This window comes from Cololabis saira, chromosome 8, assembly GCF_033807715.1.
Source record: "Cololabis saira isolate AMF1-May2022 chromosome 8, fColSai1.1, whole genome shotgun sequence".
NCBI lineage: Eukaryota > Metazoa > Chordata > Actinopteri > Beloniformes > Belonidae > Cololabis > Cololabis saira.
The window spans coordinates 30,809,284-30,835,140 of record NC_084594.1 but is presented as its reverse complement, the minus strand read 5'-3'; the positions used below and the strand labels follow the sequence as shown (position 1 = coordinate 30,835,140).

The 25,857-nt window shown below is 39.3% G+C and overlaps 1 protein-coding gene across 3 annotated transcripts; it reads left to right on the top strand.

Annotated features, from left to right (window-relative positions):
* Positions 1–1,465: 1,465 nt before the first annotated feature.
* Positions 1,466–23,447, top strand: vdrb (vitamin D receptor b). Of its 3 annotated transcripts, XM_061727724.1 has the most exons (11): positions 1,468–1,581; positions 1,819–1,908; positions 2,219–2,292; positions 11,603–11,750; positions 12,671–12,801; positions 14,212–14,408; positions 16,025–16,124; positions 16,785–16,965; positions 19,625–19,776; positions 21,835–21,951; positions 22,451–23,447. In XM_061727724.1, exons 4-11 carry the CDS (start codon positions 11,605–11,607, stop codon positions 22,702–22,704), a joined length of 1,278 nt encoding a protein of 425 aa, XP_061583708.1. In that variant the 5' UTR covers positions 1,468–1,581; positions 1,819–1,908; positions 2,219–2,292; positions 11,603–11,604; the 3' UTR covers positions 22,705–23,447. The 3 variants fall into 3 exon arrangements, with proteins under 3 accessions (XP_061583707.1, XP_061583709.1, XP_061583708.1); XM_061727723.1 differs by having other exon boundaries at positions 1,466–1,908; XM_061727725.1 differs by having other exon boundaries at positions 1,466–1,949.
* The last annotated feature ends 2,410 nt before the right edge of the window (positions 23,448–25,857 follow it).

The following is a 25,857-nucleotide window of genomic DNA, read 5'->3' as shown; positions in this document are numbered from 1 at the left end:
TTTCTTAAGCTGTTACGCTAATAAAAGGCTTGCAATATTTCAGTTTGTGATTTGTAATGAATCCAGAATGTATGACATTTTTGTTTTTGTAATTGCATTACAGAAAATCACAATATTCAAATTTTCTGAGACAGTCCTGTGTGTGTGTGTGTGCGTGTGTGTGTGTGTATATATATATATATATATATATATATATATATATATATATATATATATATATATATATATATATATATATATATATACATATATATATATATATATATATATATATATAAATACATTTATTAACTCATGTATTTGAGCATCTTAGAAATGAAAAAGGACAGGAAAAGACATTACCCCACTGCATTATTTCTTGACAGAGGGTTGCTGGTATATAATGAAAAAAGATGCAATAATTTGCAACGATCTAATCTGTATTCTCTTTCAATATTTTGCACAAACTCTTGTTTTCGTGATTGCTTGCATGTAATGGAGTGGCCCTCCCCTCTGTGTCCCACTCCCTTCCTTATCTGAGGCCTTTACGGTGTTTACACTACAGCCTCACATCTGACCTTCACTAGGCCCTCCCTCGCTGGCCTTAATGCCACACACACAGCGGCCGCCGCCACCACCATTCTGACCTCCTCCCAAAGATCTTATGCGCATAATACGATATGTGCCTAAAATACACCTAAATTAATATGCTGCGGGATAGAAAATAATATATATAAGTGATTTATCCTACATATTTTGCAAAGGGAGTTATCAGATCGTTTATTCTGAGGATACTCGTCCATTTCTCATGCGCTGCATATGTATACGAACAAGCCACGCAGCTGCATTGCCTTCCAGCCTACCACTATACTGCAGAGTGGACACACCCCTCAAACACCCACCCATCGCTGCGCACATATTGTGTCAGAAGTGTCAGAGAAAACAAAAAAAACATCACTCATTAGATTAAGCATGGAATAACACATTTTAAAGTTTCGCACGTGTAATAACGATTGCGATCATTTTCATATTTTTTTTTTATTTGTAATACATACGTATTTTCAAATAAAGACGCTGTGGAGATGCGCGGGTGAATACCAGGTTTAATTAGAAAGATTTGCACCTACTGAGACACTTATACACCATGTGAGCGCAGTCCTGCTCCGTATCGCCATTGATACCGAGATCAGCAGTACAACCATGTTGCTTTAAACCTCACGCGGTCAAAGTTGTTTACCTCTTCCTTACCTCTGACGTCACGACACACCCCTGTTTGAGGGGGCGGGTCTCCGCGTGACGAGCGGCGAAGCCGGCCAATCAGAACGGGCCTGGTCAGAGGCGTAGCCAATCACAGCGCAGAACACACGTCGAAGGCGCTCCCGATTGGCTATCGTAGATCCTGAAGGGGAAATCCCTCTTTCCAATACAGGTCCAAAGGAGGGGCGGTGCATAACAAAAAAAAAAAAAAAAAAAGAAAAAAAGAAAAAGTAATGGACATCAATTTGGATCCCGAAGAAGAAGGTTTAGCCTATTTCTCGTTGGACAACCGTTAATAAGCCGGAGTCCTTTGTATTTCATGTGTGCTAATACGTGCGTTTGCCAGTGAGTGTCATCCACCCGCACGTTGGCGGTCTGTAGCTGAACTCTGCGCCGCGTTTAGGGTTAAAGAAGAGCTAACCACGCTAACGCTAGCTACTACAACCAGCACAGTGTGTGTGTGAGAGTGTGTGTGTGTGTGTGTGTGTGTGACAACGTCTGGAAGGGCGTACGAGTTTGACGTTGTTCTCCGAAGACTCCTCACATTTCAGAGTTTGCTGAAGCTCGGCCGTCTCTCTCCAGCTAACCTGCACGCTCCCCCAGGGCAGGGACACGACGACCAGAGAGGATTAGGAGCTACTCGGGCTTGATGGGGGGAAAAGTTGAGCCGAGGTATGAAATACGCATACACTGCAGGAATGCTGGGGTAGGACGTGAGTTAAGATTTTCTTAGTTTCTTAATTATTTTTCTTGTTGCTCAAGAAGCTTAAAGAAACATTTAGACGCAAAGTTGCAGAGAGATCTTATCAGAGTGCGCATTAATCTGAGTTTTTTTTCTTTTTTTGTGATACTACTGAGTGAGTGTGTATGTTGCTGTTAAAATAGTTCAGCGTTACATAAACAGAGCAACTGCAGGTCAGCTCTCGGGGTAAGGGCCCACTCAGTGACTTGCGACATACCATTTTGCTTTTTCATTGAACAGGATTAACAACCTTGGGAGAACTGAAGAAAGGTTCCGAGTCTAACAAATTGTTCAGGGACATGCTAAAACCCCAGGTGAGACATTTTTGCTTTTATCTTAAATTAACACGGGGCAAAATCCACTTATTGGTACTGATACTATGACATTGTTTACTCACATGGAACTTGCACTCTGTTGCCTTTGGCACAAATTGTCAAATGTTTTGTAAGGTCTCATGACTTCACAGCTTAACTTTGGTTATCACGAAGTGTTTCGCTCTTGAAACGTGAAAACAAATCCCATAGGGTTAAGAAAAAGTCCTGTTAAATTAAAATGTCCTTAGTGACAGTCCCTGCAGCTAACTGTCAAAGCCACATTGTTGTGAAACAAAATCTGAGACTGACCTCAAGATTTCCTTTTGCAAACAATTTAAGTTAACTTTTTATTTATTTTTTTTACATATTTATTATTATGAGCTTTTGCTGTTTTGTCACATTTAATGCTTTGCTACAACAACTCAATAATTCATTGTGTGTGTACAGAAACATTTCAGATGGTTTTGATCTTTTTCCATTTGCATTAATTGCATCAAAGTGTCATTTACAGAGTGGGAAAAGACACTTTTGTCAGTCACAAATACAGCATGCTGTTGGGTTGAATTATTGGTATTATTTGTATTTATACCCTTTCAGCAGCTTACTAAATATGAAAATACATATTACATATATTAACAAGGTGTGTACAATTTTAACATTCTTTCCTAGTGACCTTTTTTTTAAATTATATTTTTTATTAACCACACTTTTGAATGGTTTTTGCAGAACAAAATATTTCACACACACAATTTTATATGCATTTTTATATCACTTGATTGATTAATTTTGGATAATTTTGTTTTCTTTACCAGTACACACATTTTCTTCATTTGCATTTGCTTCATTTTGAAGATTGGGTTTTTAGAAAAAGAAAAAAAATCTGTAAAACACAGAGCAAAATTGTAAATGAACCCATGTGAGGGCCATTGAGGTTTGGGGTCCAGATCAAGTTTATGATGGACTGAGCATAGTCCTGCAATCAGGAGCTACATCTTTGCACCGTGTCCTTTTTAGTGCAGGCTGTTTACTGGGCAGTGTTCTTGTGGCGATGGTACAGTCAATTAGGCTTCCTCCACCCACCCACCCCTTTTTTTTCTCTCCTTTTCATTTTTCAAGACCACTGTAATTGGTAGCTTCCTTCTACATGTGATCTCAGAGAGAGAATAAGGCTGCTGTGTTTAAATCTAAAGACCCTCTTGTATGTATGGCTGTGCGTGTGTTTTGTTTCTACACATCTGTCCAGTTGATTTGAAACTAATGACCTGTTAAACTCTCACAAATGTCTTCAAGTCATCAGTTACCTCTTGTGGTTGATGCTTTCTTGACTGAATACATCATGCAGGTAATGTGTCATGTACGAAGGGCAGCTAATGCAGAAAAAAGCTTTTTCCTAAAGTAAACTGTACAGTATGTAACTGTTATATATCAAAGGCTGGAAGTTTATATCCCAACTACTTTTAATATGTTTATAGTGTACAAATGGATTGCATAACTTCTTATGGTTTATGTTTTTTAATAAAAGTATTTCCTGGAAGACAAACAATATTTTATGGAGGGTTATATAACTTGATCTGTGGGCTCAGTTCCTTTGTGCCCACGATTCACATGTCTGTTGTCTGTCAGTTTTGTCTAGTTGGCTTTCCGTGTTTGCAGCGTCATGTGTTACAGAATATGTATTCTCTGTCAAATACAGTATAGACATAAACAGGACTTCTGGCGTGTGTTTGAGTGAGCCTCTCCCTGCCTCGTCTCTTTCCCCTCTCCAGAGTCCAGCAAGAGGCCCAGCATAAGGGGGTAGCCTGCTGTTACTGCCTCCATCTCCCTTTGCTGGCTAGCAGCAGGGCCTGGGTGTTGGGAGGAGGAGGGCTGTGGAGACCATAGGGCTGGACATGGGACACGAGACCCCACACCCCTTCCACCCCGGTGTAGCCCATCCTGTGTGGGGCACAGGTCACCTTGTCATGTGCTATTACTGCTCCTGTAACATGCTCCCTGTGATTGTTGGAAAAGAGCATAAGACAGACTCATAGAGGCTGTGGGAGTGCGAATGAGAGGGGAGCAAAGAGACAGGACTGGACTAGTCTGCTCAGCCAGTGGTTTAGCTGCATTACAGACTCAGTTTGTCTGCTTTGTTGTTGTGAGGTCCACATCGTCTCATTTAATCCATTGTTTTCTGTCCTCTGCTAGCGCTCCCTTGCATTTTTATTTCCATGAGAAAAATTCTAAGACTAAATAGATTTTAATTAAGCTTCTTTTGCCTCTAATCCTAATCATGTTTTCAAGTAATGACGCTTGTTTTACTTATCCCTACCTCAATTCATATTTCAAGTTTCTCTTTCCATCCTTTTTTTTTTTTTTTCTTTTTTCCTTGTGTATTAGGGGCTTACATGTGCTTGTATGTGTGGATGAAAAGGCTGCGTGTTTCCATTGTAGCCCAGTTCTCATTGCAGCCTGGGTCATTCCAGATCTGAGTTGTTTTATGTCTCTGCTGTCCTGTACTGGTAGTGACCCAGCCCGAGGTATGCAGCAAAACACATCGCCTTATGTTTTTTCCCTCCGACCCCCCCCCCCCTCTTTTTTTTTTCTTTCCATTTCCTCCTTTATATTCTTCTTGCACTCTTTTACTTTCTCTTTTTCTCTTCAAAAGAAACTTTTGGCAGAACGGAACAATTTCGGAACCATTTGTGGGATTGCGTCATGTGATGTAGATTGAAGATGCTTATTGGACTGTCATACAGGCCTCGTTCTCTAAACCAGGAGCTCCTCAGCAATTCCTCTCTTTCCTTCAGTGCTGCTATAAGTCTGGATGTGATTCTGACTCTTATGTGTTGGGATGTGGTCTGTAAGCTCATTGCTGACATTCTTAGGACGTGATGCCAGAGGTTTTTTATTTCCCGCTTTCTTTTCTCTCTTCTGGATGTCTGTGGGCTTGAAATGCTGTCTGGATCCTCCCTCTGTGCACTTTTTCATGTCTTCCCCTTGCCCCCAATCATTTAATTTCATTGCCTAGGGTCTAATGCCATCGCTTGGGCTTGTTGGATAGTTAATGGGGTATTGTGGGAGAGTATTCTCGCCATTTGATTTTGACTGTGCTGTAAGTTTATCTAATATGTAGGCTACATGTTAAATATTTTTATACACCCTCGTTTCTGTTTCTTCTCCACGTCACACATGACGCCATATCAGCAACCACTTCGATATTGGCATGAATGCAGTTGTGGCAGGGAGTAGGACAGAGGGACATACGTTTCCTTATTAATGAGACTGGAGTTGTGCCATGGTCCACGTTGGCACTTAACCCTACACGAATATCTCACAGCAGCTCCAACTCCCGGTAGGAGCAGTAGCTACTGCAGGAATGCACACATTCATGTATTGCTGCGTTGAAAGGGCTTTGCTTTTAATGCACAGTCATCCAAATAAATTGTCACTACTTCACAAATCAGCCTCTTCACTTTGATTCTTTGGTTTCACATCATCTGCGGCTGAGAACTCATTTTGCATTGATTGACATCAAGTGTAAACTAATTAAAGGGTGCACGTTGCGCCTTTTCCTTTGGGACACAGGGCTGCAGATGTTGCAAATACTTCACACTTTGAAAAGTTATATGGTCTTGTGTCACTTTTTGAGGATATTCTGCAAAAATTGGTGCAATTCCACTGAGTTTAAATACTGATTTTATGTTTGTTGTGTAGGTTTGTTGCTATATGCTGTTATGTCACAAAATGAGTGTTTTTTGTTGGTTTTCCAGAGATGCTAAATTAATCCCAAAGCACTTTGTCATAACGTTTTATGGCCTTGTCTGTTTTTGAGTATGAAATCTTCTGCAGCGTTCCATAACTTAAGTCTAAACTTGTAACAGTTATATCAACATTTGGGGTTATTAGAAACATGCATGTCATTTCAGCAATAATGTGAATAAATCAAATAAGGAAAAGATGAGTCACTTCACCACTGCATGCTAAGCTGCACTTGCTCTCCCTCAGCTAGTCTGTTGGATATAAAGAAGGGGAAACTCCCTGTTCCCTCATCCAACTACACAGACAAAATTTGGGTTATGTCTTTATTTTGAAGCCTTCACCACCCAGTTAAAATGACATGCTAGAGTCAATCTGTGGTACAGTGCATAATTCCAGCAGGCCTCATCTCTTGCTCTTTGGTTTCCACTGCTGTTTTGCTGAGAGCTGCAGACACAAGTCTCTTACACCCGTTGTTTTTGTCCTCTTTATTAAGACCCAGAGAGGGTTCATCTGTTATTTGTAACAAATGTGCACCTATTTCACAAAGGGCTTCCCAAAAGCTGCAGTATTTTTCATCTCCACTTCCTCTTCGTGTCATTCCTATAGAACTTGAAAATTAAGTTGGAATGAAGTTTACAGATTTTTCAGTTTTTTAACATGTAGTGAGCAAATATACACTGTCTTAACTGGCTAAAAGTGCAAATGCAGAAGAGTGGGGATTATTATTTTATTCGTTAAACAACTTTTTGCGGCAGTTATGTGTAATTATGTCATCCGTCATGTGCCCTTTTTTTTTTTTTCTGTAAGGTTCAGATTTGTTCCTTCAAGTGTGGCGCTGGACAAACCCATATCTATCATTGGTCCAGCAGAAAGGTCACTGGTGTGGATGTTGTTGTATGTCTCTCCATTCTGCTTGCCACCTCCAGTATAATACTGGCTTGAACCTCAAAGTCTCAAGCTCTTAAAACAACTAAATTAAGCCTGAAATTTACTTTCTCTTGTACACTAGTCCAAGATACAGGATATGATGATGCACCCACAACATGCAAGAACAAGATCATCTCTTGGATTTTATGAAGTAGCAAAAGTCGAGCGGAAAAAAAACGTACTTACTATAAATGAGCTTCGCACACAAGCAGCAAACTTCAGTCTGCCGTGATCCTTCTCAAGATGAGGTGGCTGTCGGAGATTAGACGTATTTATATTTAGCCAGTAATTGAAGTAGCTTGTGACAGTGTATTTTTAGACAGCTTTTGAAATAACGAAAACAGGCTGTTTATGTTGATCGTCTTCTTTGGGCCACTGCTCAGTGCCCCCTTGTTATTGTTCTCTCTCGTTTCCACGGCTGCCGGCAGGACACACAGGGTTGTAGTGGCACAGATAGCCACTGTAACAACCGGGTCACCTCGCCCTTAACAATTTCTAAGGACATGTCTGTTTTTAATCCACAGTTTCACCAATCCCTCGCTCTTACTACGTTTTGGCCTGATTCATTTGTGCATTTCTCTTTCTCTTAACTGTTGTCATTACGAGCGGAGACTTCCTTCCTCTGATTGAAAACAATCAGTCAAATGGCAGTATATTCAAACTCATTAGAACAGCTTCTCAATGACAAACACAGAAACAGATGGAAGCACTATTTCCCTGTGATGGGCTCACAAAATAATTGAAATTCAATTGAAATTTCAAATGGACAAGAAAGCAGTACAATTGTTAAAACAGTTGTCAATCTGTGTTCTATTTGGCAGTGAGGTTGTCATCATGCCTGAGGTCATTAGCAACTGCACTGATTTTCTTCATATTTTCTTACAAGCTGGAATGAATTGTTCAGTGTGTTTTGCCTTTACCTTCAGTAAATGCATTATACTTCTAAAGCCATTGAACAATCAGTGATTTTCAGTTCTGACTACTGTACTCCCAATACTTTTTTGACATAGTTGTGGTGCTGACCACAGAGAGATAATTCAATAGATAATTTGCATTAAATCATCCAATGTTACGTATGTGAAACCTGTGTGTTTGGAGTCATGTCAAAGTCCATATTAGGTAAGCAGATGAGGCGCAATAACGTACATAATAATCACATGTATGTGTTACCCACTGCACTGCACAGGCCAAACCCATTTCATTCAAATATATTCAACTGTTGTGGAGTCGAATTAAGATTTTGACGGCAGTAGCAGAGGTGAACTTATTTCTTGCAATAATCGACAGGTCTCTGAGATGAGCTTCATTCAATACAATTCACCTGGTGTGATTTGACTCTTATCTCCCGTGTTTGGATTTCATAATCAGCAGCAACACTTTGTGTGACAGGCCCTGTTGAATCCATTTGATGTTTAAAGGTGGAAACTTGAGAACCTATGAGTTGAACAAAATCTCAGTGCCATTACTTGAACTTGAACGATAGGGAGTTTTGTTTTATTACATGTAGTTCAGATCTAATTTATGTAAGATCACAGTTATGATATCATTAGTGATTAACTTGTACAGTTTTCAAACTTGGTCAGTTAAATGTGAAATGTGTCCGGTAGAAAACAAGTTTGAAAGAATTGCAAGATTTTCATCTCCAAGAGTTGTAAAGTGCATAATGACTGATAATATGCAGATGGGTAATCCATTGTATACAATCCATTGTAATACAAATGTAAACATTTGTCAGATGTGCAAAAGTGAGCGTTTAAGTGTTATCCTTAAACTTGTTAATATTTGAAAATGGAGAATAATATTTTGAATTATTACCACAACAAAGAATGTGATTAATCCTGCTGAACGGTGTTTGCACGATATTGGTCAAGAATGAGACGTTCATTCAAAGCCTGAAGCTGTTCATTGGCTTTGCATAGCCGAGACTGCAATGAGTACAGATCTAGTCTAATAACCTGATGCATTATTTAGAACTTTCTGTTGTAACATGCATTTAGTGTAATATCCTGTCAAGGCTGAATGGAGTCACAGAGGACTGACTTCAGTGATTATTCAATAATAAACTAAGCCAAATGGCTGTTTTGGTTCACAATGAGTGACGACTGTGAGTGCCTGCTGGGAGCGGTTTGATTATGGACAGTAGTAGCAGAGCAGTGTACAAGCTTGAAGGAGTGAAGTGAAGGCGTTTTCTCATGATACCACACTATTTAGTAGCTTTACATAATAGGAGTTATGGATTTGTGATATACATGTTAAACCTGCATAAAATGCTAGGTAAATATTCAGGCATGGACAGATTTGTTTTCGCCCTTCCAATAAAGAAAGACAGAAAAATCCAAAATGGTCACTGAGATTAACTTGAAACTGACCAATTTACTGAAGATCAACTATCAGAGATGTTTTTGCGTTGTGCTTCAACAGTTGTATAAAAAAAAATATGAAAGTGACCCTGACAAATTATTTGGTACCCATAAAAGGGAAAGGAAAGAGCAGTCTGAGGACATCAGAATGGAAGTTATGTTAAAGGTAAAGACTATAAGACCTTCTCCAAGCAGCTGTATGTTCCTGTGACTATAGTTGCAAATTTCATTCAGAAGTTTAGGGTCCACAGAACCGTAGTATATCCCCTGGACATGGACACCAGAGGGAAATTTGACAAATTGAAGAGATTGATGATATGAATGGTAAGCAAAGAGCCCAGAACAACTTCAAAAGAAATTTAAGGTGAATTGTTTAAGCTGAAGTGGAAGAGTAAGAAGGACTCCACTGTCAAAAGCAAGTATTAAAAAATAATTAATCTAAAAACATATTGACAAGCCACAAAGCTTCGGGGAGAACGTCCTTCTGAGGTACGAACTCAGTTTTCAAGGAACATTTCACTGTTTTCTTTTTTCTTTTTCTTATAATGAAATGTTTTGGACCACAATAAAAAAGCAATGTCAGAATGTTTTCCTTTTTTTTAAGAGTTAAACTCAAATAAATTATTATTTATTTATTTCTTTTGCCAAATTTCAAGTTATTTTAGTGACTATTGTAGGTTGCCTTTTGTTCAGTTTTTTTTCCTGTGGTGGGTACCAGCAGACTTGGCCACATTTGTAATTCATCTATAAATATGGCACTTTACCTGTTGTATCACAGAGGACTGTGAGTTGATACTTTAAATTCTTCCTTATATTACTGGGCCTCCTGGAGACTTTGCTTTATTACTGCACACAAGAAGGATCAACCCCAAATCTTCACTGAAAACTAGTGTGGAAGTGACTGGCTGTACTTGTTGACAGGGTGACAACCATATTCATATTTTGTCATCCACAGCATTTATTTGATTTGCAAATCATATTATTTAAGAAGTTTTGTAAGCACTAACTGTAAAACAGTATGTCCCTGAGGCTATTTAATCTCCTTTAGATGGTTAGACGTTCTCCACGTTGATTAAGGTTCCACTCGTCTTTTTTTAATTATTTTTTTGTGTGTGTGTGTGTGTGTGTGCATGAGGGGGGAAAAATGCATCCAGTGTTTTTGTTTTTTAATTAAAAAAAACAAAACGACTTCAAGCATCTGCAGCTCACCTCAGTAGCCGACAGGACAGTGAGTCCCTGAGTTCTGATGTTTATCAGAGCCTTGGTTGGACCCATCTGCTGAATTCCCTCAACAAATATTTGCAGACATGTTTTAGTGTACAGTAACAGATGTATCAGAGATTCCTGGATGAAGCATGTGGTGCCCATTTCAGCTACTGTAGAAGCTTAAACCACTGCAAATCTAGACGCCTGCAGCAAAAAAGGCCAATAATTAGATCAGTGTTTAAATGGAGAATACATGTCCTGGTCATAGAATTGGCCAAGACAAGACACTATGTTCATGTTTGTTGATGAACTGTTGAACAGAAAACAAAAGAAAAAAAGTATATACATGTTTTTTTTTTAATGTGAATGATGAATAGCTCCTGTCAAATTATGCTAAATTATTCAGTTGGACCCTACCAACATTTAGCTGTTGATTTGTGAGTTTTCACAGTATTGGTTTGGTTGCCCTTCCCTTCCTTTCCTCCTCCTCCTCCTTCATTTGCTCTGTTTCACCCTGCAGCGGAAGCAAAGAAAGGCATAAGAGTGGAGGCTTGTGAAGGACAATGATTGTTTGTTTATGAGGATGCTAGCCTTGTGGTCACTTGCCCTTTTTTCTCCCGTCACTAATTTAAACTTAATAGGTTTGCAGAGCACTATAATATTCAGATGCTAATTACATGTAATTCAAAGAGTAACTAAGGAAGCTGAGTCATGTCAAACCTTTGATTTGGCAGATTTAAAAAAAAAAAAAAAAGAGGGAGAGATTAATGTGTTTTTGTTCTATGCAATGTAGTTGTTTTTGTTTTTTTAACTACCATTTATATAATTAGACATGTTTAATAGATGAAGTACAATGATGAAACTGATGGTTGGATACAGTGATTGATTTTTATTTGGACAGATTGCAATCGATCATATTTAAAGATAATTATGAACTTTTGATAGTTATAGCAACCAGTTTATTCATGATTTTCTGCTTTAGTTTTATTCATTAGCAAAATGTTGATGGGTTTTCTCTGACTGTAAGTCAAAATGAATCTTTTCCTCCTACATTCCTGTTGTTCCTCTCTGTTTAGCGATGGAGCCAACCGTTGTGAGTACGTCCACTCTGTCCCCGGAGGAGTTTGACAGGAATGTGCCACGGATCTGTGGCGTGTGTGGTGACAAGGCAACAGGTTTCCACTTCAATGCCATGACCTGTGAAGGATGCAAGGGCTTTTTCAGGTAAAAACAATGAATAAAAAAGTAAATGTGCCAGTTTATGAAGTGATGACATAAATGCTGGTATGCACATGTAGACACAGACCACACACAGTTTCAGTGGAGAGCGTAGAAGATACGTGGCAGATTGCCGGATGTACTATTACATATAGTACATATTACATATATACAAACACTCGCCTTTATCTAATGACCACCCACTTGGTGGCACACACATAATTGCTGCCCACAGTTAAAACGAACACTTTCAGAACTACTGAGAACATTTGTTTTCACACTAATGCTCAGCGGCAGGTGGAGAATACAAATGAGCTTGGTCTTATGGCAGGCTTGGCTGTTCCTTTCTCAGCGACTCAGGAATGAGTTTACAATTAATACAAAGAAAGAAAACAAACCTATATCGATTCATGTTTTTGTTTTTTTGAATATGCGGGTGTTATTCATAGCCTTCCATTTGTGTCCGTTCCTCTCAGCAGTGTTGATATTCAAAGGGAGAGAAGAACAAATACGGATGTTTATTAATCTCCTTCCTCATCTCTCCACTGGCCCTTGTTTGAACTTACAAACACATGTCTGTGTGGTTTCGCTAACATCTGTGTATAAATGTTCATACATTCATGTGACTAAATCATTGGACTTTGCATCATCATTTGACAAAACTCCGCCTCTGCCCTGGTTTTTTGGCACTCAATGCTTTTAAAGCTTGAGGAGCTAAAAATATTTATGTCTCATTATCTTTGTGAAAAACCTTCAAGTTGCTTCATTGCTTTACAAGTTACACTCAAGAAATGTATAACTCTTATTAACGATAATTACTAAAGACATGATCAGACAAATGTTCAGTCAGCCACTTTAACCTTTAAATCAAATGTATTCTTTGTATACTTCCTCACTTTCAAATTCTTTTTGTCTGTTTTATTCAGACGCAGTATGAAGCGCAAAGCCAGCTTCACGTGTCCCTTTAACGGCAGTTGCACGATCACCAAGGACAACAGACGCCACTGCCAGGCATGCCGGCTCAAGCGCTGTGTGGACATCGGCATGATGAAAGAGTGTAAGTATGACAGGTGACCCACGAGTCTTCAATGCTTTTTTCTAAATTGTATATTTGAAGAAACCTTTTTTTTTGTTTGTTTGTTTTTCATACCTTCAGTGTGCTGAAGCTTTTTCTGATTGTTTATAGTATAAAGTTGCAAATCCCCTGAACTGCCTCCTTACTTCACTTTCTTGCCTATATCACCATGTTAAGGATTTCAGCGCTGCCTGTATAGCGTTAAGTCTGAGGTACATACAAGCCAGCCTGTAGATAGTGGAGTTATTTATTTAGGTTTTGTAACTGGTACACAGTTCAGTCTTTCAGATTGTTTTATGACTCTGATAATAAATCATCTGTATAATTATTATGGGTCGATTGAGCCAGAATTTTGTAAGGACTGGAATGTATGCATGAGCAGCTTTCCTCTTTAATAAGAAGGAAAAAAAAAAAAAAAGTACAGACATATTTTATTTACTGCATTTTCAATAGATCTAAAGCTAGATCTCATAAAATCAGCAGTTTTAATCGTTTGGCAAATTTTGTGCAGCTGGTGTTAGCTGTCTTTGGGGCCTTTTGTCCCTTTATGAAAATATTATGTAATATTTGGACTGATGTCAAGTATCTCTGGGTCTTTGGCCCTTTAGAGTATGTACACGCTCTGTTTGAACTAGCAAAGCCTCCCACATTGTGTAAAGTATACCCAATCTGAAGTTTAAACACCCCATGTGCCATTTAGCCAGGCCTCTTCTTTCTACTGGGTGTTTCTTTTAATAGTATGCAAATAGCAGGCAAATGTTGTTTTTTTTAATTTTCTTCTTGTATCCACATATTGTCCACATGTCCCATTTTAAGCAAAAGGTCTCTCCCTGCCATACTAATGTTTATTTCCCAGGGTTGGCAACAACACCACAGCATACTGTACGGGAACAGGAATCAGTGATGTTGCTGTTGCAAAAACAGCCGCATGTTGTTGAGATCCAGCTCTTTCTGTTTCTGTGAGCTAATTCAGTGGCCAGAGCAACAAGGAGCGAACAGAACAAAGACAATGCATTTGGTTGTTCAGTGCAGCAGGGGTCTCCATATGGACCCATCCCCTCCCATTCTCTTCTTCCAGAGAATAACAACCTCCTTTCACTCAACACAATATAGACATAGCTGTCATCACACTGTTAAGTCCAAGTACACACTGTACCTTACAACAGTGTTTGATGTAGTACATAAATTCTGTTATTCTGAGTATTCATTGAATTCTTTTTTTTTTTTCTTAATCCAGTTGTTTACCTAACTTTACCGCAATTCTCTCTGTTCTCTTTTTATTTATTTTATGTTTACACAAAGACGTTTCCTTTTTTTTTCTTTTTTCTTTCTATGGTAAATTTCCTAATGCATAGAATTCTAACACACCCGCTCTCTGTCTTGCCCTTCCAGTCATTCTGACAGACGAGGAAGTGCAGAGGAAGAAGGACCTGATTCAGCGGAGGAAGGAGGAGGAGGCACAACGTGAGGCAGAACGGGAAGCGCGGCGGCCCCGACTCTCAGATGACCAGAGTCAAATCATTGGAACCCTGGTGGAGGCCCACCACAAAACTTATGACGACTCCTACTCTGACTTCTGCCGATTTAGGGTTTGTTCATTATCAAATCAACATGATGTTGACCCATATGAAAGTACAATGTTGTCATTATTTTCAAAAGAGCTTTCTGATCAAAGCTGAAGTCATTGGGAACACAATACCAACTTAAATGCTGCAACAACTTGCTGTGTTTTGAGACTGGTTATGTTTAAGATATGTTGTGCAGGGAGCTGATTTTTGTTCAGTAAATTATCATCAGCAGTTTTACAGTTCGTTTAACTTATGAAAAGATCTAAGGTAGTCATTTTCTGCTAGTACCTTCTTTGTTTCCTATCCCAGCTCGTATTTGCATCCTTTTTGAATTTTTTTTTTTTCGGATTTGGAAAGTGAAATTTTCAGGAATGTACCATCAGACACTGCAGTGGTGCTGTCATGAGAAAAATGAACATAAACTAGTGAGAAGTTGTCTGTAAAAGTGACAGTTCTCAGTGTCTAAAAACCAAACATTAAGGGGTGAACTGACAGTGAAGCCTAGAGCTTATCAATCTGAAGGAATGACAGGATTTTTGATGGTTTTATCAGCCACCCCAGGAGCTGGTCCTTATTTTCCTTCACTTTTTTGTTTAAATATCAATCTGGGTGAGTTTATTGCGTCACTTGTGAGAAATCTTTCATGATGCAGCATTCATATTAGGACAAACTTGTTGAAAAAGATAAAGACAGAAAAACCCACAATGATCACTGAAATAACTAGAAACTGACAAAAGCGCTACTGAATAATAATGTAATAAGAATTGACCAATGAAAATAAGATACTGGTTTTAAATTGTGGTTCAATAGAATCATATAGAAAAAAACTAGTGAAACTGGCCTGGACAAATTTGATGGTAGCCTCATATAAATATTTTGTTGCAGAACCTTTTACAGGCCCTCAAGTAATATCTGCATCTCTGAACGGGACTTCTACACCTGTAGACCGGTATTCTGGTCCACTCCTCATGATGTTTTAGCTCTTTCCACATAGATTATAGTTCAGGGCTCATAGAAGGGTCCAGTCCAGTGTTTTGTTCTTGTCCATTCTTGGGAGGTTTGAACTGTGTGTTTTGGGTCTTTATCCTGGTAGACCCATGACCTGCAACTGAGACCAAGCTTTCTGACACCCAGCAGCACATTTCACTCCAGAAGGCCTTGATAGTCTTGAGATTTCATGCACAGATTCAAAACACCATGTATGAGATGCAGCAAATCAACTCGAGAACATGCCAGAGTCTCTTCCATGTTTCACAGTAGCTCATTCTCTCAGGTGAATTCCTCACTTTTTTATCGGAGAAATCCTCCTGGGTTGTTACTTTGGCTCAGACGGATGGTACAATCTGATACTAATGTACCCCCACCTCGGATTCATTTTTAATCTCTTTGGAAGTGGTTCTGGGCTCTTTGGTCACCATTTGTATTATCAGTCTCTTCAATTTGTCAGTTTTCCTCTCGTGGCATTTTCAGTAATTAATTACACATAATTACTTTTGTCAGTTTCAAGTTATTTCAGTGACTATTGTTGGTTTTTTTACTGTCTTATCGAAGACTAACAAGAAAAGTGTCCACATTTGTATGTATGATATGGGTTTTTATGACTGGACTGTTAACACATGGCCTTTTCTCGTGTGCAGCCTCCTGTGCGCGAGGGCCCAGTGACACGAAGCGCCAGCAGAGCTGCCTCTCTCCACTCCCTCTCTGATGCCTCCTCTGACTCCTTCAGTCATTCTCCAGGTGAAACTCGAAGACTTTGACTATTTAAATCAGGTTGTTTGAATACAGAGAGACTTAAAATGCATTGATGCAGTCTTTAAAGAAACTGAAAATGTTTATAAAGAAGGACAAAGAAAACCTCCTGTTTAACCCTCGCAGCACACAGGCGGGGTCTTTGTGACCCTTTTTGCACTGTGATGGTTAATTGAAAGTGAAACTACGAGCCATAATTACAAGACATAAATAACTTGCAGTGCTTCCATTTCCACTCCAGTTATTTCCATGCGGGTTAACGTCATGTGCTGGGCTGAATCCAATGGAACGCATACTTGTACTTTGACTAGTAACAACTCCTTTATTAATGTGTCCGTTACTAATGAAGTGGAAACAGCTTGGGACATGGTCATGTGGCTGTTAACACTCAGCAATGACAAACAACTTGAAACGGGACTGTTTTTCTCTGCATATATCACACATTAGATCTGATTTCCAGAAACTCTTCTGTCGGCAAGTCTGGTGGTATAGAGTCACTTAAAAATAGGAACCGAAAGAGTAATATTGTGAAATGTTCATGTACCGCCTCACAAACACCTTTGAACCCCCCCCCCCCCCTTTTTAGTCTCTATCATCTTTTCTTTTTTTTACTTACATTGGTTTTACTCTTCTCTCCTGCTGCTGCAGAGTCGGTTGACACTAAAATGAACTTCAACAACCTGCTGATGATGTACCAGGAACAGGGCAGCAGCCCAGACTCCAGTGAAGAGGAAGGCTCCAGCTTCTCAATGCTGCCTCACCTGGCTGACCTGGTCTCCTACAGCATTCAGAAGGTCATTGGCTTTGCCAAGATGATCCCTGGCTTCAGGTACTTGCGTGTGTTCAAGTTCAGGCCTTCTTTTAGTCTAAGTTAGGCTGGCTACACAGGAGATGTCTTTCAAATTTGATCTAATTTTAAAAACATAAGAGACCATATACAATGGGACACTCTTTTTATTTCTTTCTTTTTTTTATCGCCTCATCGCGGTGGACGCACTAGACTATTAACACAAACTTCACGAGATCTCACCTGATCAACTGTGACTTTCACAAACATGATCCTTTTGTTTTGTATTTCGCGACACATTGTAAAGATTCATCTTTTTGACAAGTTGTTTTTTCCAGTTGTTTCAGGTTGTCTTGTGATCTGCTTGCCGCCTCGTCGGGCTTATAGTCTCCCACTGTGTTGCCAGCCTAACGCAGTTGATACACTGGTGCCATATTAGCAATAAATAAGTGATGCTGGTCAAAACAACCCCCACTCCAGTAGAGAACTTGACCCAGAGCTCATGCACTTGCTAAAAAAAACAAAACTATTATATATATATATATTAAGGCCGGGCTATATGACCTCAAATCAATATCACGGTAAATTTGGCTGTTTTTTTCGTGATGGTATGGTGTACCTTTTGTCGGCTACTTTCATAAGGTGTTTTAAACACCCTGTGCTGAATGTCTTCCATCGACCCAGCTGTGAGTGTGTTTAAGAGTGATATATGTTGTAACTTAGGTTACCTCCGCTACGCATTCATGGAACGCTTGAAGATGAAACTCAAACGTTACCCAGCAACAAAAAAATCCTATTTTCTGATTGGCTAGTAGGTTGGTAACTCCAGACAGCTGCACACAGCAGCGTACCGTGACTCGTTAGTAAGATGGGCTGTTGGAATTACTGTGTGGTGAAGTTAATTTCTCAGTGTGAGAAATGCCATGTGTGGCGTGAGAGTGTGTGAACTTGTTGAAATGTATGAGTCTCACGCTCAATGCGCGAGACTTGAGAGGCCTGTTATTTCATCTGTCAGCCACGTCTTCGTTTGAACCATCAGCCTTTTTCTGGGGTTTCCCTTCTTGTTCAGAATGGATGGCTGGAGTCAAGTGATTACATACACGCTGTACACAGTCTTAAAGGGGAATTAATAATAGTCTATCAGCACACACCATCAAAGCAGACATAAAAATGTTTTTTTTTCTTCTTTTTTTTTTCAATCAAAGCACCGAATTTACCGACATGGGAAAATTGACATCAGTCATCGCAGTGAATATCAGTAACAGTAAATTTTCGGTTTATGGCGTGCGTGCGCGCGTGCGTGCGTGCTCATATTTTTATTAATGAATATATATATATATATACAGTATATACTTTAACCATCAGAAGATGAAAAAATACATTAATAAATTAGAAATAATATCCAGTAAATGTATCACACAAGTGTGATGTTGGCAGTTCTGTTTGTCTGCAGTGTACGGTACTTTCTTTTATTTTTCATTTAGCAAACTATCACGACTCACAGCTGACATAATATTGTGACAGAAGAAATAAAGAGTGTGGATGTACAGTGTTTCAAAGCTTCTTTTATTTGTGTGTGTGTGTTTTGTTTTTGTCTTTCTCTCTCTTTCTGGCAAAGAACCTTTTTGATTAGCTGCTCATATTGATTGTTTTGTTACTTTTCATCAGCATGGCTTGCAAAATCTAATCCTTGCCTCCCTGAAGTTGGAGAACTGCTCATTTATATTTATTTGCTTTTCTCAGGCTGGCTGTTGACCTACATGTTTTTAGACTTTCTACATCTAAGATTTTTAATTTTCTTCAGCCTGATATATTAGTGTTGTGTCATTGTGATGCTTATGGAATAATGATTGATCCATAAGAATTTATCATTTATGGTGATGTAAACTAATTTAAATTATTTTTTTTCTCTTTATTTGCATACTTATGGTGAAACAAGACAAGATAGATCATTAAAACATAAATAAGCATAAAATACCTTTTTTATACTAAAAAAATAAATAAATACAAGATCTCTATAGATTACAGTATTATGCATGTGGAAGAAAACAGCCAGAGCACTTTGTTTTTTGTTTATCTTGTTTGTGTAAACCTGAAACTATGGTGGTTGACCATGGGGATTCTTGCTTCAGTCCCACCTTCCACACATGGAAGCTGTTGCCTTGGCGAGTGTTTGTTTCTCAGTGTGCTGACACGGACAAATGTGCAGCATGTCGTCAGGTCGTTGCAAAGTCAAGGCTGAAACATGCTGGAGCCTGTATTTTCCTAAAGTTGTCATAACGACTAAGAGGGTGATGGACATGATGGATTACCCTTGGAATGTTTGCTCACTTTCAATCTGCAATCTGCATTCTAATCTCTGAAAAACACCCTAGTTTATGCAGCTTTCAGCACATGCTTCTTTTCAGTTCATTAATTTGATTTAAGCAAATTTTCTGAGATTTAATGTTACAAAAGGCTGAATTTATAGTCAAAAATGGTGACAGGTAAAATGTTTGAGTGATGATTTTCTAATGGATTTCTCATACATGGTAACCCATCCCTGCAGGTTCGGGTACTTGTCATTGGTATTTAACATAAAAGGACCAAACCAATGATGAGCAGAATTCTTGGAAATAAAATAAACAACTGATAAACTTCAATATTGCGCACTTTCCATATATTTTTGTATCACTAATGTAATTGATATCTTTTCCTGCAGGGACCTGACTGCAGAGGACCAGATTGCTCTGCTAAAATCCAGTGCTATTGAGGTGATCATGCTGCGCTCAAATCAGAGCTTCAACCTGGAAGACATGTCCTGGAGCTGTGGAGGTCCTGACTTTAAATACCAGATCAGTGATGTCACCAAAGGTTAGTCTGAAGGCAGATGTGTTTCCTACTTAACTGTTCTAAAGACAAACCTGTGTTCAGGTCGATATACACGCTACTCTGAATGCCTTTTTCCACCTCATCGTTAAGGAAAAGAGTACATGTTACTCATTAACACTTTTTTTTTTAGTGCTTGAAGGAAACGGCACGCTGTTAAAGAGTCGCCTGTATCATTAGGGTTGGAGTACAGATAAGGTTTCTGGAAATGGCCTGTAGAGTCCCGCAGGGCAAAGATGTATGCCAATGTTTCTGCATAACCAGTTTTTCACGTCAACAGTAGCCCCTTTTGGGCATGGCTTTCAAACAAGACCCCTACCACTCACCACCCACCCTCCCTGAGATCAAGCAAAAAATGTCATTCCTGCTCTGCACAACACACAACAGGATCACTGTCAAACCGAAATAACTGGGAGAAGAAACTCTGAGGTCCAACCCAACTCTGCCACTACATGAAATATATTCATAACATTTTGTAATCTAAGATTTTACAAGCTCCGTACTGAAGCACCATGAAGACATTTCCCTTTTTAAGAAGGTGGTTTTGTGGGAAATCTGGTTGCAATTTCTGTTTAGAGACTCAAACTACAGTCTAGCTGCAGTCTAGGGATAAAAACCTAGTTTATATCCAGTAAATTCACGATGTCTTCTCCGTCCCGCTGCGTAATTCTCTGTCATTGCACTTGGCCATGGAAAGAACGATACACCACTTAGGAGCTGCAGGAAAGAAAATCATGTATTTAATACTGAGAGATAATTTTACAGCGCCTGTTGATTTCCAGGAGTTTGCCACTGTATTTTTGATGAGTGTTGTCATATTTGCAACATCCACCTCTGCACTGCCAGTAAGCTTACTGCTGCTCAAAAGTCCCGCCGCTACCCCAGAACCAGAGTTTAAATGACACTAATTAACTTTGGTCATTTTGAACTCAGAAGGTCCCCATAAAGGTTGCTTCTCTTTCACATCATTTGATCATATTCTTGTTGTCCCGTCCTTGTGTCCTTCATAATTTTTGTCTTGGCACTTTTGGTTGTCTCTTCTCTTGGTTTCATCTAATAGCTGTCATTCACCATTATTGTTGATGTTTGGCATAGTGTCATAAAGGAATAAGTAGTTATCTCAGCGGAAAACTGAGATGGGTCTCCAAAGTTACTTTGGGTAAAATCATGTGAGCCAGATACTGCATAACACATCATTAGATATTCCTTAAAATTCAGTTGAAACTGATATTTTAATATGAAAAATACTCTGTGGTGCTGTTCATTTCTTACAGTATGTCAGTGTACATTATGATCTGAGAGATGAGGTTGAAACCTAGGTACCAACTTGTACATTTGTTGTTCTTGGTTTTTTTTTTTTTCTTTTTATATCAATGAAATATGTTTTCCTCTTGGGGAGCTGATTAACTTCTGCAGAGTGCTAAGAACTGTAATGCCACCAGATGGAGAGAACGCAGTGATGTCCTTGCAGGTCTTTTTTCATATAATGATACATTTCTGGAAAATATCTCTTCCAGATATCACAGGGGTGGGCAGTAAGCTAACCTGCTGGACTACAGGTTTTCTTTATCATTGTTTTGTTACCTGTTAGACGTTATTGACCCCCTCATTCATGATTTCAGTCTCACCCCAATGTAGCAGCACGGGAGAGTGAAGTCTGATGATACTTGTAATTTGTTTATCAAAAGCATCTATTAACTCAAACCATATAAACATTTTTGGGTAAAAATCTTCAATATTTGAACTGAAATGATAATAAAGTTCATGCTTGTATGGCCTGTTGTAACAGGAATCAAGCTGCATCTGCCTAGTTGCTCAATGACGGGCTCCTCATCAACAGATCTGCTTGTTTGTGATTCTGCTCCTTTAGTCTTTAGTTATTGTCTAAATGAGTATGTTGTACATGTGTTCATGGATAAGCGCAGCATAGGGACCTTACAGAGAATTAGGTACTCTACTCTCTTTAGCTCTGGGATGTTTTTATTTTCTTTCTGTGGAAGTCGGGAGCTGCATAGTATTTTATGACGTGTTGCTCTCCTGCAGCGGGCCACACTCTTGAGCTGTTGGAGCCATTGGTGAAGTTCCAGGTTGGCCTGAAGAAACTGAACCTTCAAGAGGAGGAACATGTACTGCTGATGGCCATCTGTTTGCTCTCTCCAGGTACTGAAGCCGTAGAAGTGTTCTCATCACTAATCCTCTTTTTTTGTTAAAGAGAATATCCCCTCATGACTTCTATCTTTTCACCCCTAAACAATTTTTTTCTGCATGAATTAACCCTGCTGTGCAGGTCTTATGTTTGCTTTTCTTGTGAGTGGTATCTTCAATGCTAACACCCATTGTGTGTATGGTATCCACTTGCAGAGGATACATTACATGCATTATGCATGTGTAGTTATGCAATCAAATGTGTGTAACTAATAGATGTTTGCACCGTTTCACAAGGCCCCTCATGAACAGTGTTCTCACGCTCATCTAAATGAGACGGAATGTTAGAAATACAAGTTAAAAAACACTTTAAATTATTTGACACCTCAATTATTCTAATGCTATTATGTCACAGTTAACACAATCTTCAATTTTCTAAACCAAATTAGTTCAGTTTATTTTCTGTTGCTGTTTTGTAGCTTTTGTCTTGAGCCTCCTTATTCCTCTCCTGCAGATCGCCCAGGGGTGCAGGACCATGTAACGATCGAGGCCCTTCAAGACCGGCTGTCCGAGACCCTGCAGGCGTACATCCAGCTCCACCACCCAGGCGGTCGGCTGCGGTATGCCAAAATGATCCAGAAGCTGGCCGACCTGCGCAGCCTCAATGAGGAGCACTCCAAACAGTACCGCTTACTGTCCTTCCAGCCCGAGCACAGCATGCAGCTCACTCCATTGGTGTTGGAAGTGTTTGGCAGTGAAGTCTCCTAGAAGCCACTTTTGAAGTTCATTTGTGGAGAGGAAGCTTGATACAAGACCCCACAGAGTAAAAATGGAGGGTGGGAGCTGAGAATGTGCTGGTTGGACTAAAAGAAGTGTGGAGAATCTGGAAGAGTATAGTGTGTGTGCGTGTGTGTGTGTTTGTGTGTGTGTGTGTGTGTGCGCGCGCGCGTGTGTGTGTGTGTGTGTGTGGCTACTTGTATGTGACGTTGTGAGGAGAGCAAACAGATGTTAGGAAAGACAGTAAACAAGGGAATGTCGTATAGTAAAAACTAAGCTATCCATTAAACATCTGCATATAGAAAAGAGGTGTGTGTGTGTATATATATGTATATATACATATATATACATATACACACATAAAATATTATTTTACAGTGTTTTTGTAAGTATTTAACTCCACAAACAGCTGCTTTAAAAACTCTGACATTTCGTGTGTGGACATGTTGTGCGCACACCAACACAACCATTCTCAGTTATTCATTTAGCCATTCAGTTGAGCTACCTCTTGGTTTTACTGGGGTTGTTTTATATTTACATCACCTATGTGAAACAGTACCTTTTTACACAGAACAATTTAGATACAGCACAGTTTACTTTTCAGTTTACCGGTGCAAAAACAGTGCCTGCACATTACTTTGACTTTATGATCATTCAAAAAACGTGCGCGGGTGTGTGTGTGTGTGTGTGTGCGTGTGTGTGTGTGCGTGTGTGTGTGGGGGTGTGTGTGGGGGTGTGTGTGTGCGGGGGTGTGTGTGTGTGTCAACTTCTCTCTAAAGTATCATATGTATATGACTGTGTACAATTCAAACACATGCCTTTCACCTTTCACCAAAGGTATGGTCAACTACCTTTCTTTTTTTTTCTTTTTTTTTTTTTTAAAGCTTCCAGCGCCTAAAAATAACCTCGCTGCTACTGGCTTGCTTCACTCGTGCAGCCACTCGGCATGTTGTCAGACTAGCCTCAAAGCCTATGAAGGAAGAGATAATTATATAGATTTATTCTGCAGAGTACAGAAGATCGTCTGTAAAGTAGTGAGGTTCTGATAGGACTTTAGGGTGCCTGGTTTTAAGGTGAAAATTAGCCACTAAATGTGTTAGCTACTTTTACACTGCTAATAATCAATCAAACCAAGCCAGCATATGGCTTGTTACTCCTTTTGAAAATGTTTTTCTTTTCTTTCCCTTTGGTATAATTGTTTGTTTTGATGTTGATTATTAATTGCTATCCCATGTATTCTAAGCACTGTCAAACCACCCTTTAGTCAAACCTATAAATATATATATATACATACAGTATCGATAATATCACTGATTTTCAAGGGCTAAAATGCCAAATCTAACTGGAACAGTAAAAGAAGGCCAGAAAAAAGAGGTCTGTCTTGTTTGTTTATATATATATATATATATATATATATATATATATATATATATATATATAATGTGTATAATACACACACACGTGTATATATATTAGTTGCATACCATACTTTGACTTGGCATAGAAATTGATATAATGGCAATAGATGGTGTGTGTGTTTTCTTTTTCTTTCCATTTTTTCATTTCATCTTTAAAAACAATTCCATGAATTGTTGTTCTTCAGTGTAGAGTGAGCTCAGTGGGCAAAAAGCATGGGAAGCTGCTTAAGACCTCCATAGATATCAAAACCCTTTCACATCTTACTGGGACTTTGCTTTCCTTGGCTGTGTGAGGGCCTGGTTGTGATGGTGGAGGTGTTGCTGAGCCCTCAGCACCGCGGGCCTATAGGCTGCTGTTTGATGTGCTGCGGAGCCCTCTAGCGGCTACCGCCTGTAAATACTAGCTCCCTCTATCTCACCATCTTTATACAGTGTGTGTGTGTGTGTGTGTGTGTGTGTGTGTGTGTGTATGTATATAGATAAATAGATGCATCTAATTAGACATGTATACACACACACACACACACACACACACACACACACACACACACTTAAATTAAACCTTCTGCTGTATATAGGGCTACTTAAGGCTTGTTTTGGTAAAAACCTTCCCAGACTGATATATGCAATTTGACCCCCCACCCCCCCAAGAGCTTCTTGTCATCACAGTAACGCAGCACCAGATCAAAGCTACGCAGACAGATTTCTGCCATCTTTGGTCAGTGAGCACTCCCACCATCAATCAGCCCAAACAAATGCTTTCAGAGTCTGAGATAGTGTTGTCCCACACTTCTGATGAGAACATAGGACAGAACCAGCAGGTGAACCCAGCTGGGGGAGAAAAAGCAAGGAGCTTTTCTTCATGGCTAGAATGGCTTACACAGTCTAGAGCGTAAATACTTAAAGAAAGGAACACAGTATATTTTATTGTTCGCACTTGTAAAGCATTTCAGCCGTGTTATTCTCAAGGAAAGAGTTTAATGAAATCAACATGTAATATATTAATCTTTTTTTCCTCGTTTCAGTTGCTCTTAAATACTTAAGTATCATTAATTTGATTTGGCAGTATATTTTCAAAGCATTTATATAAAAGATTGTTGTGTTGGTCTAAAGAGCACTAGGCAGTGCTCCTAATTTTCACTTCAAAGCTCCAATCTTGCTAGTTTAAAAAGTTTGTTTGAAGCCCTGCAGGAGCTGCGAGCGACATTTGTCTAGTAGTGGGTGCATTATTCATTTAATATTTTCCTTTTCAGAAAGTGAACAAGCTGTTAAATATAAGCCATATAGATAACTAAGTTAGTTACCCACCTGCTTGTAATGATGAGACTGTTCCATCTTGTACATGATGGGAACTCTGCTGATAGTCATCTTTGGCTTATGCTGCGTTATATCTAACGGTGAATAAACCCAACTCTCAGAAAATGTAAATCGCTTAGGTTCACAGGCCAGTGTATGCTTGCTGCATGTGGGATTAGGAAAAGAAAATTACAAGGTGACTTGTCTAAGGTGGGGACAATTCCCCAAAGGGTCAAGTCCGTTCCCTGCCAAGTGCAGATGATTTCACTAAAAGTAAGTTTTTCTCAAAGGAAGCAGTTGTCTGCAGAGGTTTCCATAAGCTCTGGGGCAGGAAATAACAGTTTGTGTGATTGGCCTTCTTGTCCTGCCATGTCCGATGTACTTTTTACTTCAGTAGCAGGTAACTGTGTTAGGAAGATGCTGAAGGAAG

Bases quoted from the DNA above. Each gene is read 5' to 3' on its own strand.
- vdrb (XM_061727723.1), top strand. From the start codon at position 11,605: ATGGAGCCAACCGTTGTGAGTACGTCCACTCTGTCCCCGGAGGAGTTT. The intron at 16,125-16,784 runs GTGAAACTCGAA...CTGCTGCTGCAG, and splicing joins CTCCTTCAGTCATTCTCCAG to AGTCGGTTGACACTAAAATG. The intron at 16,966-19,624 runs GTACTTGCGTGT...CTTTTCCTGCAG, and splicing joins AAGATGATCCCTGGCTTCAG to GGACCTGACTGCAGAGGACC.